Source organism: Petromyzon marinus, chromosome 12 (assembly GCF_048934315.1).
Source record: "Petromyzon marinus isolate PM22_M1 ecotype Great Lakes invasive population chromosome 12, UKy_Petmar_22M1.pri1.0, whole genome shotgun sequence".
Lineage (NCBI taxonomy): Eukaryota > Metazoa > Chordata > Hyperoartia > Petromyzontiformes > Petromyzontidae > Petromyzon > Petromyzon marinus.
Window position 1 is genome coordinate 10,033,160 of NC_133678.1, and position 21,147 is coordinate 10,054,306.

The 21,147-nt window shown below is 41.9% G+C and overlaps 1 protein-coding gene across 3 annotated transcripts in view; it reads right to left on the reverse strand.

Moving 5' to 3' along the window:
- Positions 1–5,496: 5,496 nt before the first annotated feature.
- The window catches only part of LOC116941580 (CUB and sushi domain-containing protein 3-like), a 442,102-nt gene continuing 426,451 nt past the window's right edge, over positions 5,497–21,147 (reverse strand). For 2 of the 3 annotated variants that reach the window (XM_032952771.2, XM_032952770.2), the window contains 7 exons: positions 18,503–18,568; positions 17,532–17,690; positions 16,422–16,531; positions 14,405–14,492; positions 12,919–13,063; positions 12,371–12,524; positions 5,497–7,269 (listed from right to left, as the gene is read on the reverse strand). In XM_032952771.2, the coding sequence (XP_032808662.2) occupies positions 7,246–7,269; positions 12,371–12,524; positions 12,919–13,063; positions 14,405–14,492; positions 16,422–16,531; positions 17,532–17,690; positions 18,503–18,568 (746 nt within the window). In that variant the 3' untranslated portion in view covers positions 5,497–7,245. Of the gene's footprint in view, positions 7,270–12,370; positions 12,525–12,882; positions 13,064–14,404; positions 14,493–16,421; positions 16,532–17,531; positions 17,691–18,502; positions 18,569–21,147 lie in introns of those variants that run through there. The other variant, XM_032952772.2, reaches the window with a different exon arrangement.

Here is a 21,147-nt window from a genome sequence, read left to right on the forward strand (position 1 = left end):
TCACGAACACGGTCCGAGACATGTCGTTTGGTTTCCCCAATGTAACTGCTGCCGCAGATACAGCTTAGTTTGTAGATGCCGGGATATTGCATGTCAGGAATCTTGTCCTTCACAGATAGGATCAGATCACGAATTTTGTGCACTGTGTTAAATCGGACCTGGATCTTGAGCAAACACAAGATCCAGGTCCGATTTAACGCACAAGTTCAAAATAGAAACATTTTATGTGGTCATTAATTAGCTAGTGGCATGCCTTGAACATCGCTTGGACGCTTACAAGTGTTTGACCAGTCTCTTTGGAGTTCTGTTTGTGTAAGATCAGGTGTCTAACAGTGATGTCATAGTGGAAAAGGTAAATGCACCAAACTCATCCAATTCAAGTCTTTTATGTCTGACTCTGAGGGTGAGAAGTGCCCAACTAAATTGTTTGAGACGTTGCAGGCACTTCATCTGCAGTCAGTGTTCCCCAATGTTTTCGGGGCACTTCAGATTTTTCTAACTTTGCCAGTGATAAACTGTCAGGGTGAGCGGCCATTTTCCCTTTTAGGCAGAATAAAAATGTACCTGCGGAGTAGCATGTGCCAAACACATCTCAACTCATTGTCACTCATGTCAATAGAGTCAGACCTTGTCAGACAGTTAGATTTTGACGATCAAGTGGATGATTTTGCGAGGAAGAAGGCAAGAAAGACACCAATATAAGAAATCAGGGTGGGGGGGGGGGTCTCCAAAAGACACGTGACCAGGGGCCTCACGGGACCAAGATCCGGCCCTGATATAGAGGTGTATATGTGGTGACCACACTTCTGCGCTCTTGCGCAAAGTGGGGGAGATTACTGAGTCAACGTACGTTATGCATGCGATCTAACCCCCAAAAAAACCTCTCTTATGGATGATATTGGTCGCGAAAGCCTACGTGTTAAATTGCAGATCTGATTGGATACATCTCGTGCAACGACGCTGATAATACAACTCAAGTAAATGTTGCAACGCGCACACCTGTTTGCCCTCCGTTACACCCGCTTAACTGTGCGCACCGCGTATTTCTCTCCTCTACACAGGGAAATTGAATTTTCAGGTTGATACGGCGTACAGCCGTTTCAATACGAGCAAAGAATATCTATTTGTTTGTGTTTCTCGCTTGTGATGGGACTTTGTAGGGTGAACATTGAGATTTATAAGGGGCACGGGGTGGCCAATAAGGTCTGAATTGGTCTGTACTAAGGTATGCACTGATAAGGGGTTGACAGGTATGCCTATAGCGTGAATAATGTTTTACCCTGCCTCTCACACACAGCACAATGGGCCACGGTCGCAGTAACACATCCTCGCGTGTCACAGAACAACGCAATCAATTCTATTGCACATCCCCGGTGAGCTAATGCACGCGTTGCTCTGCATATGCGAAATAGAGAGGCGCTACAACAACAACAAAATCAATTTTTCGATTTAAAGCTTTCGTGACTGCAATGATTCATCTTCTTTGGTTCTTTCGGTAAAGTCACGTAGAATGAGAATAAAATAATAAATTGATAAAATAAAATAACACAATAATATTCTCACGACGTTTCGGCCACAACACAAGCGGCCTTCATCAGGTGAAGGGGGCGAGACTGTCTGGTAGGACAGCGCTGGAGTGAGAGAGCCACGTTCAGATCACGGCTTTTAAGCTGTGTGAGAGGAACAAAGAGCTCTTTGTTCCTCTCACACAGCTTAAAAGCCGTGATCTGAACGTGGCTCTCTCACTCCAGCGCTGTCCTACCAGACAGTCTCGCCCCCTTCACCTGATGAAGGCCGCTTGTGTTGTGGCCGAAACGTCGTGAGAATATTATTGTGTTATTTTATTTTATCAATTTATTATTTTATTCTCATTCTACGTGACTTTACCGAAAGAACCAAAGAAGAAGAACAACAAAATCCCCACTCAGTTGACCCCCATTAGAAGAGGCGGCACTGGCAATGATTTTTCACGAGCCTACGGGAGGGATGGGTGGGTGGGTGGCGGCTGCTTTGTCAGCCTCGCGTGGCTATTTCAGGCTGGCGACAACCCGAGACGTGGGTGCAGGGCAGGGGTACGGCGTGTGGGAGGCTGAGTGGGCACTTTGGGGGAGGGGAGGGGGTGTTGGTGGTGGGGAAGACCGCGTGTATGGAAACCTGCCAATGGGGGGGGGGGCTCGCAATGCCCGCACCGCGTGGACTCCCCGCAACTTGCCGTGCCACCTCCTCCACGGCAAACCTCTCCACCCCCCGTCTCGCTCTTTCTCCCTTGCCCCTCGGGGTGCAGCTCCCTTCGGGGTGCAGCCGTCTTCTTTGCCAGTGGTCCGGCCAACGGAGCATGATGACCGACCGACCGTGTGTACGGTGTTTGTAAACCAAACCATGAGACACGCAAAGTACTTTACATTCCTTGGTGCATGATGTTTAGCGTCCAGGCTGCAGCCCAGTGTCCACAGAGGTTGCCTGGGGCTCGTTCCACGTCCCTTCAGTTGACTGGTGCTTCTCACTGGGGTATTTTGTGTTGCCACTCATCTCAAGCCAGTCAGAACAACGCATATTTCTGGACTCATCCCAGAGGTCATGCGGCTCTCATCTCCGCCTTATAAAAGCAAAAGCAATGCTGCTCCGCTTGATTCCCCGGTTTGTGCACCGTGCCGCGAGGAGCCATATCGGCGAGCGTTGTGTTATGTGCACGGTGTGCTGTTCATTACACAGGGTCTTGGTGAAAGGATGCAATGTGGGGGAGGCGTGAGCTCCTTCACACAATGCTCTAAATCACCACAATGCTTCTCCACTGTTTCACCCAGCAAATCGATGTTGAAAACAGGGGCTTACAAATCATGCTATTTCAAATCCAAGCAGTGCATCTTTGTAAACCGTCCCGGTTGTTAATGATACGTGGACATTTTACTGCGACAAAGTAGTCAGGATATAGGGGCACACACAAACACAATTGCAGTTATACTGCAGATTTTGTATATCCATACTGTGCTTATCCTGTGTGTGATACTCAATTCAGCAACGTTATCTGTTTATGGACAATAAGATGTGTACAATGAGCACAAAGCTGACAGTGGGTATGTGTAAGGTTCTCAAAAATGTCATCCAGTGATATTTTGCTTTACGATATTTGTAAAATCCACTTGCCATGTAATGTTTACAAATGCAGGACGGTGGAACTTTCCAAAATATGTTTTCACCTGTGCAGTAAATATGCAATGGAAAATGTTGAGCAGCAAATGACTTCACTGGTGGACACGATGCTTGCGTCCGCAAATACTGTACATCCTTGAGTTATGACTGCCATGGCTATTTTTGTGCTAAGTTATCCAAAGTGTAATATCAACATCTGATCAAGGAAGCCACTAGTACATACTGGGCGTTACTGGTTACCAGGACAAGGGCACAAGGCAGTTATGTTCAGCATTTATAAAAGATAATGTTGAGTAAACACAAGTCTCTAGCTTGTCCTTTTGTGAGTCACGGACAGCACACAGTTTCATGGCAGTGGGGGTTCATTAACCATGTTCCTGCAGTTTGCTCTGGTGGGCCAATACATGTCCTGCAATGCCTTCAATACTAAAATGTTACCCGAGCAGTCTTTTTTGCGTGTATCAGATTTAATTAAAACAAATTACAGTAGTTGTGTATGCATGAGACGATGTAAAATGTGCCTTAAAATGAGTTTGTTCGTCCTGGTGAGAGTCGTGGCGCAGCATGTTGAGTAGGGCGGTCCAGACCTCCCTTCCCCTGGAGGCAGACTCTAGCTCTTCCTGCGGAATTCCCAGGCCAGCCGAGCGACATCGTCCCGTCAGCGTGTCCTGGGCCCGCCCAAGGGGTCTTCGCCCAGCGGGACACGCCCGGTAGAGTTACAGGGGGAGTCTACCGGGGGGCATCCTTACCAGGTGCCCAAACCACCTCAACTGGCTCCTCTCGATCCGGAGGAGCAGCGGCTCGACTCTGAGCCTCTCCCGGATTACCGAGCTCCTCACCCGGTCACGGAGGAGTGAGCCTCGCAACCCTGCGGAGAAACCTCATTTCGGCCCCTTGTACTCGCAATCTCATCCTGTCAGTCATTACCCAAAGCTCATGGCCACAGGTTAGGGTGGGAATGTAGATCGACGTGTAAACCGAGAGCTTTTGTTCGAGAGCTTAGCTCCCGCTTCACTACCACGAAACGTTACGGTGCCCGCAACACTGCGGACGCCCCACCGTTCCGTTGACCGATCTCCCGCTCCCACTTACCATCACTCGCAAAAGAGACCCCGAGGTACTTAAACTCCTCCACTAAGGGCAGCTGTTCCCCCCTCACCTGGAGAGCACACTCCACCGTCTCCCTGGAGGTGCTCATCCTTATCCCAGCCACTTCACACTCAGCTTCAAACCGTTCAACTGAATGCTGGAGATCACAGACTAACGAGGTAAAGAGGACGTCATCTGCAAAAAGCAGCGACGCCACCTCCATGCCTCCGTATTGGATACTCTCCATACCTCGGCTGCGCCTTTATATCCTGTCCATGAAAATCACAAATGAGTGGAGACAAAACGCACTCTTGGCAGAGTCCAACACCCATAGTGAACGACTTTGATTTAACACCAAGAATACAGACACAGCTCTCACTCTGGGAATAGAGGGACCGGATAGCACACACAAGATGCACCGGTACATCATACTCCCGTAGCACCTCCCACAAGACATTGCGGGAAACATGGTCATATGCCTTCTCCAAGTCTACAAAGCAGAGGTAGACTGCATAAGCATATTCCCATGACCTCTCATATCTGTGAGAGAGAAAATAGCTGGTCCATTGTTCCACGACCATGACGGAATCCACATTGTTTCTGATGAATCTGAAGCTCGGGTTCGTGCGTGCTGTCGAATCTGAGCTTCCTCTCCAGAACTCTCTGACATTAGCTTTACCTGGGACGCTGATGAGTGTGATTCCTCTTTAGTTGGAGTATTATGCTTGTTAATAGGGCATTGGAATGCTGTGTGTAAGCAGACAGGACAGGGGCAGCTAATCATGCACTGGTCAATTTATGCATTCAACTGTTCCACATGATGTCATCCAGCCGGGTGGTTCAGCGGTAGAGTGAGAGAGACGCTTGCAAGCAGGAAGGTTGCAACGTAAATAATCCTGGCTGGGGTTTGACTCAGCTCATCATCCCTCCAGGGACGATACCATTTATACGATTTTGTGGAAAGTCAACAGTTGTTGTTCTACGGATAGAATTGCCCCTGCTATAGATGTGGGGAAATTCCATCACTGGCTCAGGGCTCAGTACCACCTCAATGCTCATTTGAGCAGAAAACTACTGACTTAATTTGACATTTTAGTCTGGAGTGACCTTGAATCAAGCAAACATATGACACAGCATTGCATATCCATCTTGCTGTTATGTTAATGTTCAGTTTTTCATTAGAGTGTAGCTTGTATCCATAATGTATGTCGTTTACACAACACATTTCGCTTTTTGAGAAAAAGAAATACAAAAATGTATTTTGTTCTCAGTGCACATGTTTTAATTAATTTTATTAAATAAAATTAAAATGATCACTAAATCAGCATCAACATTACTGTATTTAGTGTCTTTTGATCTATTGTGCAGCAATACATAGCATTTAATGCACATAAAAGCCTTCAGAGCCATACAGTATTTTTTACAGCCAGTGTACAAATTAGCACTTTGGGGTGACTACTATCGATGTTGCTTTACAAATGCTGATTAATGTTGCATTACACATAATAACTATACACAATGACTCCATTTCCGCTGTAGTAGCAGACCATATAACCTATGTATAATGAGCTATTGTAGCCTATACAAAAACATACCCTTATAAGCTGGGGCAAACTAACATGAATTGGGGAAATAACTTCTGCACGTCGCTGCAGTTGTCGAGCTTTGTACAATTCTGTGCACCATCAGCAGATTCCTTATTTCTGAACACCAAATTTAAACAACTTGAATGCACACGGGTGCAACCGTAAAATAATTATTTAGACAGCTTATTCCTTTTAGTTGGTGAAAACAAGATTAGTGACCTTTGTTAGCTGTGGCACTTGATTCTTGCTTAGCAGATTTAGTTTGTGCAGGTAACAAGGGCATCTTTGCTGAAGTGGCTTCATCTCCATTGCACATTCAGACTGCTCGCAGAGAGCGAAATAAACCCTGCATTCACTTGGCCAGCATTAAACTTGTTTAACAAACTGAATACGGGTAGGCCCCGATGCTGCCTTTTCTACAAGGTCTGTCCATATCGCCCCCTTTTTCTTTAATGGCATTAATACACATGTAACTTTCCATCACTTAGGGCGCACAATTGCTTGAGAAGGACGTTTTCTGGCACAATAATGTTTATCACAACAAAATTTACGTTTTTCACTTTAGATTTTGTTTGCCGAGCTATAACCGATACAAGTACCTAACTAAACAAGTTGTTCCTATCTGGAAACAAATACTCTACTCATTTGTATGCCCTTATTTCCTTACCATTATTGATAACACATATTTTGATATGTAATTAATTTCAAATGTGATGTGTTATACGGATAGAGTACATTTTTTTGCAATAAAAACTACATATGATAAAGGTTAGATATTTGGAGGCAAAACTGTAAAAGTTTAAGAAATTTACTTTTTCCATCACATTGTGATAATCGACAACAATGTATGGCATTATGTAACGTGTTCAGTTTCAAGACAGTAATGTTTTATGCACACATAAAAAAACAAGTTGCATCAGAAAGTCATCTTAAAAATTACTTACTTTTAATAACTTGTTAAAAATACAGAGGCCATTTTTTTAAATGTACAAACAACTTTACAAAAAATATACCTATTTACATTTTTGCATCAAAAATTACACGGTGGGAAATGATTTACAACATTTCCACAATTTAGCCAAATGTAATAAGTTGATGGCATTATTGCAGCAGATTTGTACACTCTCAAAATGTATAGTCATAAGCAAACATATCACTGATTCCGGCAAAGTCATAATGTAGCAAACGCATATTTTACATATGTTTGTAGAACGTGTCAGGGCTGGATGGGTGCTTTGGACAAAGTGCTATAAATAAATTATTTTACAAGTGCTGTAAAAGCCTATATGTATATGTATACAGTAAATATACAGACGCATTTTCCTCTTTGGAAAGTTTCCAAAAGCTGTCGGACTGCAGAAGGTTCATGTGTGTGTTGATGATAGGTGATTAGCGTCCATAGTATAACACCGAGTAGCAGTCATACAGTTGTAGTGGCCATATGCTGTGAAAGAAAAAGACGTAAGATTGTTGTCATTAACACATGCGGGACACCAACATTTTTTGAACTATTATTGTCTTTGTAATGAGCATATTTCGCCACTGATTTAGTCTCAGTTGTCTAAAAAAGCATTCCTAATTTTTAAGCAGCATCCTACTCATTCAGCACTCTGTGACGTAATTCACAACAACAGGCAAGCCGGCGAAACAAAGCGACATTGGTTCTCGTTGTCATTTACGAAATATATGTTGACATCATTGTTACGTAATTGGGAATAGCTTCCACACTTATATAAGGATGGTCTATACCTAATTATTCCGTCTGCAATGATCATTTCACCCTCCTTGACATTTGATTAAATGTCACAATTCTGGACTGCAATTTGATTCAATAATTGATTATTCTTTACATTAAGTTAAGTTAATTGATACTCTTTGGTTCTGTCGGTAAAGTCACATAGGTAGAAAAATAAAAATAATATATGACGACGTTTCGATCAGGCGGAAAAAATAATCCAGCAGTGGAACTGCTGAACCAGGAAGAACACAGCGAGAGAGCTGTTACAACAAGAGGTTATGTATGTTGGCCAAGGGCAAGCAGGCGGGGTCTGAGCTGGAAAGGAATTCCATCCCCGCACGCAAGCACGTCAGTTGTGTTAATGGGGGAGATTAGGGAGAGAGAGATTAGGGAGAGAGATTAGCATGAAATGAGCTTCCGTCACCGCATAAGGGTATCGCCCATGCGCACAACGGCAGTGTTAATGGGAGATTAGCACAATTTCGATGTTAAGCTTTCGTGACTGCAAGGATTCATCTTCTTGGTTCTTTCGGAAAAGTCACGTAGAATGAGTATAAAACAATAAAACAAAATAAGACAATAAAATTCTCACGACCTTTCGGTCACAACACAAGTGGCCTTCTTCAGGTGAAGTAACAGGTCTATCCAGGAGACAGAGCTTAAATGGACGCTGTCACGCAAGGACCGAGTCTTTTTAAAGCTGTATGGGCGGAGTTGGAATAGCAGAGTTGGATTAGCATGTTCCAGCCCACAACTTCCGGGGCAGAGGGGGAAACAAACAACAATTTCAAAAGGTAAACAAGTGCCGCAGCCAAGGTGCGCTGCTGTGTACTGAGTTGCATTATGACTATGCTATAAACAGGACTACTATGTAATACAATATTATACCCTCCAATCTAAACTACATGGCATAACAGACAAATTCCACCTTTGAATTATACAATGCGTTACTTTACACTACCCTATACTTTAGACTATAAAATATTAGACTTGTAACATTATACTATGTCTTATTGTATGAATCCAACTATATACCACACTACTGTATATTCACTATGCAATTACGATGCTATATATTGTCTTATGAGTCATGTTAAACATTACAATGTTATACTATTGTTATACTCATGTTATAAACCATACCATTAACCATGGTGTGAGAGGTATTAAGAGACAATGCCAGCAAAAGGGCTGCGGTCTGAAGGTCACCGTAAAATACAATTAATTAAGGACCGAAATGGTTTAAAACATCTTTCCAATGGTTACTAAGCCAGAATCCATCTTCTCGGTTAAAATTGTCTCTTTGCTTGTATATGTGGATGGCCTCATGAACGAATCTCTCATGGTAGCCGGTTGGCCTGCAAAGAACCTCCATCTTGGAGAAGTCAATGTCATGTGAGCCCACTGAATTATAACAGTGATCTGCCACGGCAGAGGAGTTCGTCCTACCGTGTTTCAAGTCTGCTTTATGTTCGCGGATGCGGTCCGAGATATGTTGTTTGGTTTCTCCAATGTAGCTGCTACCACAGAGGGACTTAAGTTTGTAAACGCCCAGGTACTGTATGTCTGGAACAGCATCTTTTACAGATGGAACAAGATCACGGATTTTATGTACTTTGTTGAATCGGACCTGGATCTTGTGTTTGTTCAGGATTTTGGAGATCTTTTTTGTGACTCCCGTAATGTAGGGTAAGGTGATGGTTTTGAATGGTTCCTCAAGGGGATCCTTCTTCATGACTGGAGTGATGGCTTTGCGGATTGTGTAGTCAGAGTAACCATTAGCCTTGAGAGCTTGGTGTACGTGTTTTAGTTCACTGGCAATGTGATCCTGGTCGGAAATGCATTGGGCTCTATGGTATAGAGTCTTGATGAGGGAGTTCTTCTAGGATGGATGGTGGTGGGAATCCGGTTTTAAGTAAGCATCCATATGGGTAGCTTTCCTGTAGACCGAGTGGCTCATTGAACCATCAGGTCTCCTTTTAATTAAGACATCCAAAAAGGGTAGCTTGCCTTCTTTTTCGACCTCCATGGTAAATCTGATGACTGGGTGTATGGAGTTGATGTGGTCGAGGAATTGATCTAGAGCAGGTAAGCCATGTGGCCAGATAACAAAGGTGTCATCTACGTATCTCTTCCATAAGGTCGGGCGTAGAGTGGCAGTCTGGATGGCGTCAGTTTCAAATTTTTCCATGAACACGTTGGCTACAACTGGAGATAGGGGGGAGCCCATTGGGGTGCCATCAGTCTGTTTGTAGAAAGTTCCATTCCAGGTGAAGTATGTGTTGGTTAAGCAATGTCTCACAAGGGGGGGGGGTACCTCCGTATGTAGTCCTTGATGAACCAGGTCTTCAATGATTGCGATGGTGTCAGGTACCGAAACTTTGGTGAATAAGGACACCACATCAAAACTGACAAGCAGGTCGTCTGGGGACAGGGAAATGCCCTTATTGTCTTAATTTATTTTATTGTTTTATTCTCATTCTACGTGACTTTACCGAAAGAACCAAGAAGATTAGCACTATGTTGATGGGAGAGATTAGGCAGAGAGATTAGGGGGATTAGCAGGTTAATGTCATGTCTATGTGTAACACAAGCTGCGGCGCTGCCAACTGCGCTGTGAGAAGCAAGCACGTCCACGCAAGCGAACCACCGCAACGGTGGTCATGCCAGTAAGATACACAGCCCATCACACAGCCAGAACTATCGATACATCAAGGCTAAGGGAGCAGAGGTGGCCATGTTAGTGAGACCCCAGCTCGTTAATGCAGAGGCACCTAACAGTGTAATACAACTCATAGAGTCGGAGATAACAGCCAAACGGCAGGGAAGAATGGAAGCACCACAGCAAGTTACGACTTTGCTTGGTTAATAACGTCCTTCCAATGATTGCTCAGCTTATCTTCTCGGTTGAAATTGTCTCTGTGTTTAAATATATGGATGGCTTCATGGACAAATCTTTGATGGTATCCCGAAGGTTTGAAGAGCACCTTGGTCTCGGAAAAAAACAATATCGTGCGAGCCCACTGCGTTATAACAATGATCAGCCACGTGTTTCTTCCTGGTTCAGCAGTTCCACTGCTGGATTATTTTTTCTGCCTGAGGACCACCGCTTGTGTTGCGATCGAAACATCGTGGTATATTATTATTTGATTTTCTACCTACGTGACCTTACCAAAATAACCAAAGAGTATGGATTTCTGCAGTCACGAAAGCTTCAAATCAAGATTTAAGTTAATTGTATTAGTTACACGGATGATGGTCCCGTTTAGCCAGTTGTCCCAGGATATTTTACGAGGAAGATCCGTGGTGCGTGAGCACAAAAACAACGAAACAAAGACCAACACATCAATACCATTAGAGTGCACTGTAGTGCCACTCGTGGCTTTGGGGTGTCACATGAGCTAAATGCATAAGACACGAATACAAAATACTGTAATAGATTCTCACACACAAGCAATTTGGTAATTGGAATAGATGGCTCAAAGCATGTTACACCCCAAGCAATCACCCCAAGCAATACAACGAAAGGAAAATGCACTGAGGCTGGTTATGATAAGTGACAATGCAGGGTCACCTGAAACAGGAATGTATATGTTGCAGGTGTGGGAATATTAATGTCAGGCGGAGTGTGGTGCTATGTGGAAAGCATCGTTGCACCTCCGATTAGCACGATGCAAAAGAAGTTCAACGTACATAATACATACATTGCATTCATAAAACATGGCTTTGGTCCTGTGCGATTTGAGTGACAGAAAGACTGTTCACGAGAACCGGCGAGCGATCAATTTGTGAAAGAAAAAAAATATATAAAAACACATTCCAAAGAATGAAAGGAAATGTTAAGGTTAGACATGAATGTGTAAACTTCAAAGTATTCATTTTAAAAACGTTTACTAAAGCTATATTAAAAAGCATTTCAAGCCACAAAATTCAATTATAGCTACATAGGCAATTGTATTCCATGATTAACTTTGGCAGAAAAAAAATGTCTAGATAAAAGTACCGAAAGACCAAGAATATGAAAGTAGTTCTATTTAATACACACTTTAAGGATTGCTACTGCTGTTTATTGGTGTATTGGTGAGCACACTGGACTTGCAATCCAGATGTCACTGGTTCAATCCTATGTATGCATCGAACAAAAACGGCCACCGCATCGCGCACTTTCAGATGCGCTTCTACGGCCCCTCTTTCGATATTAGGAAGCCACTTGAGCTACGCACTTTGAAATCGAAATTGAAGGCTCATTTCCTGAGAACTGCTTTTTGTGTTTAGTTTGTTGTCCTTCCCCACGCCTACAATTAGCATATCTGGCTACGTACGGTGTGAAAGAAGTTCAACATACATACACTTCAACATACATATGTAATGTATGTTGTACTGTTTCGCACCATACGTAGCCAATCGTGCTATATCCTGGCACTGAAGTTGAAACAATGGGGCAAGTTTCTTAAATCCCTGTCCCCCCCCCATGTGCTCCCACCTCTTCCAAGGTGTCTGACCAGTGTGGACAAAAAGGCCAAAAATATCCTCTAAATGGGGCTCTCTCGAATATATTCGAGGCCCTTCTGCCAGCAGTCACGTCATGAGCAAACAATTGCAGAGCTGCACCTTTAACTTGAACACACTTTAGAATATGACAAATATTTATATAAACTGTATTTCTATTATGTTATTTGTAATAATACATTAGACATACGTTAATATGTTTAATTAACAGTTAAGATGCTTCCAGATCCTTTTGGCATATGTTAGCCACGGTGAACTGAAACAGTATAGCAGCCTCATATTAAAAGCAGGTGTTTACCACTGTGCAGACTGTGTTGAGTCTGGGGTCGAACCGCACTGCCTTGCTCTCTCCATGCTTCAGACTGCTGTCGTAAATCATGTTCTCAAAAGCTGTCTGCCCATTACTGTTCTCATGGTCAGCAAAACCACTGAAGTGTGGCTTTGGAGCTGACCTGCAATACAAAGACAAAATCAAATAAACACTGATGTATGGGGAAATATATACACATTACTAAGCAGTAACGTCATTCAAATATTCAAAACATTACATTCGTGAGCAAATTCATCAATGAACCTTGTGTTGAACCTGAAGAAAATCAATTGAGACAGTTATTACCAGAAAGCAGAGCTTAGCTATAATACAAGGAGACGAATCTTTTTTTTTCTATTCTGTATCGCAGACAAAATAGAAAAGGCAAATGGCAAAAATGCTCACACGGAAACAGAAAAATATTTCATTAAAATCTCAAGCCCTATGTCTACACTCGTGAAAGGGATCGTTAAGGGTGACCCTAATGCAATTCAAGAAACCTGAGGTTTTTTTTCTCTCTCTCCATCATGTCTCACCGCTGCTTGTACAGGTAGAAAGCAAAACCGGCCAGGATGAGGGCGAAAAAGGGCACAAGAATGGCTACCGCCACAGAGCTGCTGCTGGTGCCATGCTGCTGGCCGGTCGGGTCCGTGCCACCCTCGGGGCCCCGTGTCTCCGCTCCTGAAGCAAAGGGGGGTTGGGGGGAGGAAAAAGCGATCCATCACGAGCCAGGCTCAAGGCTCAAGGCATGAAGCTCGTGCGCCATGCTCTGCCAGGCTGAACGCCCACCCACGCAGGGGAATCAACGCTTTCCAACGTTGGGCAGCCAAGCACAAATCTCCCATTGGATGGAGCATTGCCCCCCCCACCGCCCACCGCCCCAATGTTTCTGCGGAGGCTGTGTCACATTCTTACAAAGAGATTCTGGCCTATTTCACAAAATTCTCCGGTATGTCTACATTAGGGGCAATTGAGTGGTTCCCCCAGTGAGACCAACGCAATTTCTGTAAGTGCACATTATGACTGTTTTTTTTTTGCAGTTAGTAATTGGCCTGGATTTTTGCTCAAGTGAACCTTGTTTTTCGTGTGAAAAACTTGACGCTGCAGGCTAGCACTTAAAAAAAGGCCCATGTAATTTGAAAGCCTTATTTAATCATTTCTTCGCAATGCACTCAGCAGGCGATCTGCTGTTGTTGGTCCATTTGTAATTGGAAGGGCTTTTTGAGCATTGTGTTTTAACACAATTTCAAATTCTCAGAAAGCTATAGGATTCCAAGTCCGGAACTGACAAATTCAGTGGTTTTTTTTACTTCAATGCTGAATTCTGACATTCATTTAATTTTGAGGCATAACAACAACACAAAACATCCATTCCTTTTTGATTTAAAGCTTTCGTGACTGCAGTAATTCATATTCTTAGTTTTTTCGGTAAAGTCACGTTGAAGAGAAACAACAAAATAATAAAATATATATAAAACAATAAAAAATTTCTCACGACGTTTCGACCATAACTCAAACGGTCATCATCAGGTGACTTTACCGAAAAAACTAAGAATATAATATCCATTCCTTTGCTTGTTTCATGTAACTAATTTTTCTTTCAAAATAGCACAGCTACATTCATATTAAAATACTCTATGTCTAGAGTTGTCATGCATTTTTTTTAATCTGCACAGAGGAGTATAAATTGCAATACTGCACCTGCAATTAAGAGGTTCTACATTTGTTACAATGAGTACGAAATTAAATGCACATATGCAGATGTAAAATGAAACATTTTGACCTCGAAGCCACAACGGAGAAAAAAAAATACTTTGAGTCTGTGGGCTCAGAAGATTTGTTCCTAATCACCAACTAACCAGCAAATAGTTTAGAGTATTTGGCTGCTATACATTTCCATATGATAAGCCACTTCATTGGGCTATCATTTGTGGCCAGGTCGCGTCTGAAAAACGAGCTATAGAGTCAAGTGGGCCGTACCTGGTAAAATAAAAATTGTTTCATGTTCTCAACAATACTTACCTATTTTCTTAAATCCAAATGAACCATACTCTTTGGCTTGTATGAATCCTTGATAAACGTGCGTCACACCATCAATATCGGTTGTCACCTGTGCCATAAAAGCAGAGGCAATTTGAGCTGACACATCACATCACAGATACACTCCATCATCTATGATCAACGCGTTACTTCAGATTAACTTGCAGGGCAGTCCAATACCCTGTGCTGAACATTGCCATTATGAGCCGTATAACGAACTATCAATAATAACTCTGCTGTATTTTGTACATCTGGCATGTGACATTAGAAAAAATGCACTGTGGAACATAATTTCATTTGGAGGGATGTATTATCGCCCTGCATTAAAGTGTGCTGTGCACAATGACTACATTTGTGGCATTCTCTCATTGTACCCCCTTATGAATATACTTTATAACACTCATAAAATTATTATAAATATAAAACAACCCATTAGGGCATGCACGTTGCACTATGAAGCCATCAATCTGACTGTACACTGCTTTTTTAAACATGAGCAAGCAGTACTGCATTCAAAATTATGCCTTGAAAATGCACATGCTTTGGTAGTTAAAAAGACCAATTAAAATGAGCCACTGTCAATAAATCAGCAGAAAATGATTATCGGGTAATATTATATTGTTGTACAGCACTGGACATGATGACATGTTTGTATTAAATTGAGCAATTGTAGCATTTGATCCATGAAATGTGTAACCCACCAGATGCTTGATTAATATATTAAGAACTATTGATGAAGTGAAACTAAAGTAATACGTTCGACACATTTACCCAGATAAATGTTCCTAACATATTTATGTTTCACTGAAATGCTCTGAAAATATTACAATTCATATATCTCATAAAAATGGTTTTGTAGAACTACAAGATGAACCATCCATCTACCCATTCTTAAACTTAACAACCCTACAGCACTTGTGTTTAACGGCAGCTTCGTTCATCTGCTTGATCGTGCACAAACACTTTTATAATGCTCGTATATACCAACTATAAAATCTAACTCCCCTTGCAATAATTGTTTTAACCAGAGATTGATTTATATGTACAGAAATTGTGTGAGGAAACTTTGCATCATCCCAAAGTTAATTTTGATAATCAGCATTTACCAAAAATATCTCACACTATGATACTTTTTTCGTTCTGATTTACAAACTATTTTGAACTGAAAAAAAATCTGTTTTTTTCAGGAACTTGGATATGTGGAATGAACAAAAGTAGTATATGGAGTTTTAAAACGAACTAAAAACAATTGTTGGGTTATTTTTTAAATATTTTTCTTCAAACTAAGGAAGAAACTATGCTTTTACTTTATAGAAGTATGGTCCAAAAATGTGCCAACCCACCAAACTGATACTTCAAGAACACCTTTTTGTAATTCTTATTTTGTCCATTGTTATATTAAGAAACAAACCCGAATAAGTTCAGTTCCACAAGTTCCCCTTGTGCGCACAATACAAATTAAAGCCATAAATCAAGCACAATACCATTTGGGGGTTATAAAAGGAGGATTGAGTGGGTTAAAGGGAGAGCTTTACTGATGCATGAAACTCACTCGCCAGCAAGTGAGTTTTCTTTTAGAATGGTCGAATGCTGTGGTGGTAAGGGCAGGTGCTCAACGATTTGGGATGCAGTTCCTGGCATTTCCTCAGTTAACTCGATTCACCGCTTGATTTTTTGCTTGTTGTCCTTCCTCCGCACCTCCGATTAGCACGGTTGGCCACGCACGGTGCAAAATAAGTTCAACATACATATATAATTCCTTACTGGTAATAAATACTGTGAATGTCATCCATAGCCATCCTACCCTATTCAGCATCACGAGTTTAGTGAGGAGATGCACCTTTACACGGTCAATCCACATTGCTAACGAGAGTCTACAGTACCATTATGCACAGCTGAATTATTACGAAGATGTGTTTGTCTGTCTTTATATTTGCATGTATGCGCACGCATAAATCAACACAATTTAGCTGCTTGACATAACTTATAAAGTACTTACAGACCCATTCATGCTCCAATCACCGGGCATCTTTTCAAACAAAGATTGATCAAAACGTTTCACGTGAGTGACTCGAAGGAATACATTTCCCTCTTTATTCTTGAAGACCCCTGCGACCATAGAGAATATGCATTAATACAACGTGACGACTGCAGGTCCATAGTGATCATTCACCAACTGGCAGTTGTCATTTAAATCCAGTGTCTCAGCATGGCCAATCTTCCCATGTTCAGCAATATTCCCCATTCAGAAGGACATACTAATGCGTGGTGTGTCACTGTCGATGAATACATGTGCAACACTGGATTAAGTGTAAGATTACAGGACTGTGTTTAAGAAGCAGGGGATAAGCCAATGTTGGTATTGTGGGTGTCCCGACATTCCCACAGTTTTAGATATGGGAAGGATATACCAACACATAGAATCCGAATCCGAAAGGGTTTTATTCGCCATGAAAGTTCACACCGACACGGAATTTACTTTGGCAGGATGGTGCATACATTCAACATATAGGAATCTAAAATCTTAAATAAGTCACTGATCAAAGTTCAATACTTTACATTTGGTTTTGCCAGTAACATATAGAAGATGGAAACGGATCACTGTGGATATCTAATATGACCAATAACCACGAGGAACCATTCATTAGGAGGACACTCCCACCTTCCAAAGTGTGACTGCACTCCTCGTTGAGGACAGCTGCAAACATATACAACTTAAAGCAAATTCTTAAAAAAGATTTTTTAAATAAACTATTTTTTTATTTTACTAAATAAGGCCCACTGATATACATAGCTCTTTGTCAGAAGCGACCTGGCCACAAATGATAGTTCAGCGAAGTGGCATATCATCATGTGGAAATTTATAGCAGACAAAAACTCTCAACATACATTTCTAAATGAGAAGGAAGAAACCGGAGTGCAAAGATAAGATCCACACGACCACGGGGAGAACATGCAAACTCCAAATATACAGGCGTCAAGGTCGAACCCATGGCCTCCTGTATACCAGGGGAGCGAGTTAACATCTCGCCACCGCGGCACCGCTATCACCCAGTGTGTTGCAATTGCTTTGTGTCACAAGCGATGTGTGAAGAGTTGCGGCAATCACCTGCTAAATTGAGTTCCATGTTAGTGGCCAAAAAGGTGAGGTTCAGTCGGCCTGAATTGACGTCGATGCTGTTCGTCAGCAACGAAGCCGGACGCTTTGTGTCTCTGAAGTCGAACGAGCCCTTCCAAACGGATTCCTCAAACAGAGTCACGTCAAGGGCTGTGGAGAACAAAAGTGTAGCCTCTGAGCTTAATAGGATCAATACTTAAGTCGATGATTGTATCCAGAGACTGTTAAAAGGTGGAAAGTTCACAGAAAAGGAACTGCAGTACCTCATAAATGAATATACCCCCTAACTTAATCTTGCAGCTACTAAAGGTCTTTTCCATGGTCACAGAGAGTTCATGCTAGGGCACGATTAGCAGTCACTATATTCTAGTTGGCAACACAAACTGCCTTTAGATTTGAGAACACAAACCGTTACAGGACGTCCATCACAAGGTGTCCCCTACTATTACACCAGAGTAAGAATAGCACGGGTCAAACGGCCCTCTCATTTATATTTCCACTCATTGCCCAACGCCCAAGACTTCTCGCCACCAACTTCACCGATTCCCCCCAATACATTCACCCTCTGCCTCCTACACTCACTGTAAATTACAGCATTGTTTGCATCTCCTAGCACAAACTCGTTGTATTGAATACATTAAATGGGAAAAGTTATTTTAAAAATGTTGCTACTGCGTTGGTAGTGGTGCATAAGAACAAATAATCATATCTCAATACATCCATCAAGAACACTGCTTTAAAGAGCAAAACGTATATGTAATAAGCTAAGGTTTGGGCCATTGCCTGAAACATTCAAATTACAATATACATCACTGAATCAAGACCATGGTAAAAAAAAACCCCATCTGAATGTAGTCATAGCTTGATGAAAAATGTAGTCAAGAAAAGTACTCACAACTGAACACTGCACGTGTAATGTTTTGCAATATTTCAGCTGTGTCGCATCACATGGCCCTACTCACCTGCACCTTGAGGGCTATGAGTTGTTAAAAGTGCGCTATTATTTTTCTCAGATGGTTTGAGTCCAGCTGGAGAGAGAGAAAAATGCACTAGAATTATTATCAAATGTACTGTACATGTATGTGTATGTGTGTATGTTGTACTTCGTTCACACCGTACATCGCCAAAATGCTAATCGGAGGTGCGGGGGAAAGACAATACACTAAACACAAAAAGCAGTTCTAAACAAAGGAGGTTTCAATGTAGATTTAAAAGTGCACAGCTCCAGTGGATTCCTAATATCGGAAGGAATAACATAGGGAGGAAATCCTAGACAGCTTGATCAACTTCAGGAAAAAAGTGGTACGATATGCTAAAAGTAAAACAACGTTGGTTAGCTCTCATTAATGAAGCAGGGACATCTCTGACATTCTGTGGTGTGTCCGTGAGAATCAAGTCATTTACATTTTCTTGATTTGGACTCCTCCATGGCTATTTCTATATTCCTTATTTAAAAAGGATGTATTATCTTCACGTCCCTCCTGGGTTCGAATTCTAATTGACGGTCTTTTGTCTCGATCCAAATTTACCAATCATACCTTTGCTCATTTCACCTACCGTTGAAGTGTCCCATTATAATTGTGTTGTGTGTTTGCCCGCATTTAGTCATTGGCTACTATCTTCATACATTTGTAACACTTCTACATCTTCACAGCGCGCTGTTGCAGCACATATTTGAAGTACCCCTTGACTTATAGAGGCTGAGAGCTGTAATACTATACACCTGAAATATTCTTGAATTATAAAACTCCATGCTTAATTCCTTGAGAGGCTAAGAATTCCACTCCTCCATAGTGTCTGTAAACCTTCCCTATGTGATATAGAAAGCTGCCACGATTTACATATAGCACAAGCAATTCCTGCCCTATATTTGTTTTCACCCAACTGAATGTAAATGTCCTAATTTATTTATCCCAGTTCTGTATTGATTTAAAAAAGGTTTGGTTGGCCAGATAGAGTCCGTATTTTGTGCATAGCAATGGTCAAATCCAGAATAGCATCCCGCTTGTACCCAGTGATTCCAAGCACTCCCTGCTTGTTCACATTTTCCACCCAATGCCATGTCTGGTGCATCTACAGCCGCTAAACAATTCCTCTTTGTTATATAAATCCTAATTAAAAAATAACTTTATCCTTTCAGGCCTAAATCCAACTAGTAAGATATTCAAACACCAAATAGACACCTCTTACAGAGCATCAAGTCTGCATTTCGTTTGTCAGCTTGTTACTGGAAAAACGTGTCCCATGGAGATGTAATTCCTCTTTATTACGTGATCATGTGATAGAGAAAACACAAAAATGTGAAAAGGGTATGTTGTCAGATTCAGTTTGGAGGCAGTAAAGAAATGCAGCATCCATCAAAAGCTCCCAAGTGGGCAGCAAAGAAACATTTTTTTATGTCAGCCTGCATGCTACCCACTGCCAGGAGTTAGCTTATTAGAGGCCCGTATGGGAATACAACTCAAAGAGGCTGCAGCTGGTGGCAGAAAATGAAATGGAACAACAGAGCCAAAGAAATACAAACTAGGCCACTACCGATAGAGCAGGTTTTAGAGTTTAGCTCATGAGCCTATAGCACGCATGTACACGTGCAGCACATTTTGTCTGTCCATCCGCTGCTACATGAAGGCATCCCCATGGCCATGTGGGTGATAGCCATTATTTGAGCATACTTCACCACACTGGTCAAGTTGGGTCGGTGAACGTGGGGAGTATAGATGTTGGAGCATAATTACAGTACAACAGGCTTTGTTGTACTGCTCTCTGCTCACAACGCAGCTCCACAGTGGCCTACAGCACCTGCTGCTTCATGCCTGGTGGTTGCCCATCCTATCGCTATCCAGGCTCAAAACCTCGCTTCGCTTCCGAGATATGACGAGATCGTGCGCATTCCAGGTGATTTAGTCATCGTGGTTGCTACGATGGTCACTCGAAATAGTAGTTGCTTATTAAAATAAAACAACAGATATAAAACCAAATTACGAAAACAGCAAAAAAGATATTGATGAGTTGTAAAAAAATGCAAACAATATTGTTTAAGTCAGCCTGGAAAGATAATTGGAAAGACGTGTTATGAGTGAGCAACTTTTAATAGTATCATATTACCTATATTACATAATCACAAAGTACTCCTTTAAGGCTGACTCAACCAAGACAAGTCCCCAGTCAGGTGCAAATACCCATTGCCACAGGTGTACTTTATACCGAGTACATACAGCCCGAGGCTTTGATTTATAAAGGCTTGCATATAAGCGTTAAATGCATACTAATTGCACCTATATGGTGCACTTTAAAAGTTGACAGGATTGCAGTTTTTATTTATTTTCCTTATACTCATTTCATGGCACCAATGATTCAATTTTCCACCTTTCATAGGCATTGTTAAAGGGGTAATTAAGTAAGATAAATAACAAACAACCTAGCGATGAAATTATGACAATACCCGCGTGTCATTCGGCATGATGTCCCCGGTTTCGCGCAACATACTGGAAGCTTCATAAACTATTGTTTTCCCAACAAAACTATTCAGTTCCCAAATTAACTACTCGCTTCCTCAAGAAACTCCCAGCACGTACAGCAAATTGTCAGACACTGTGCCGAACAACAC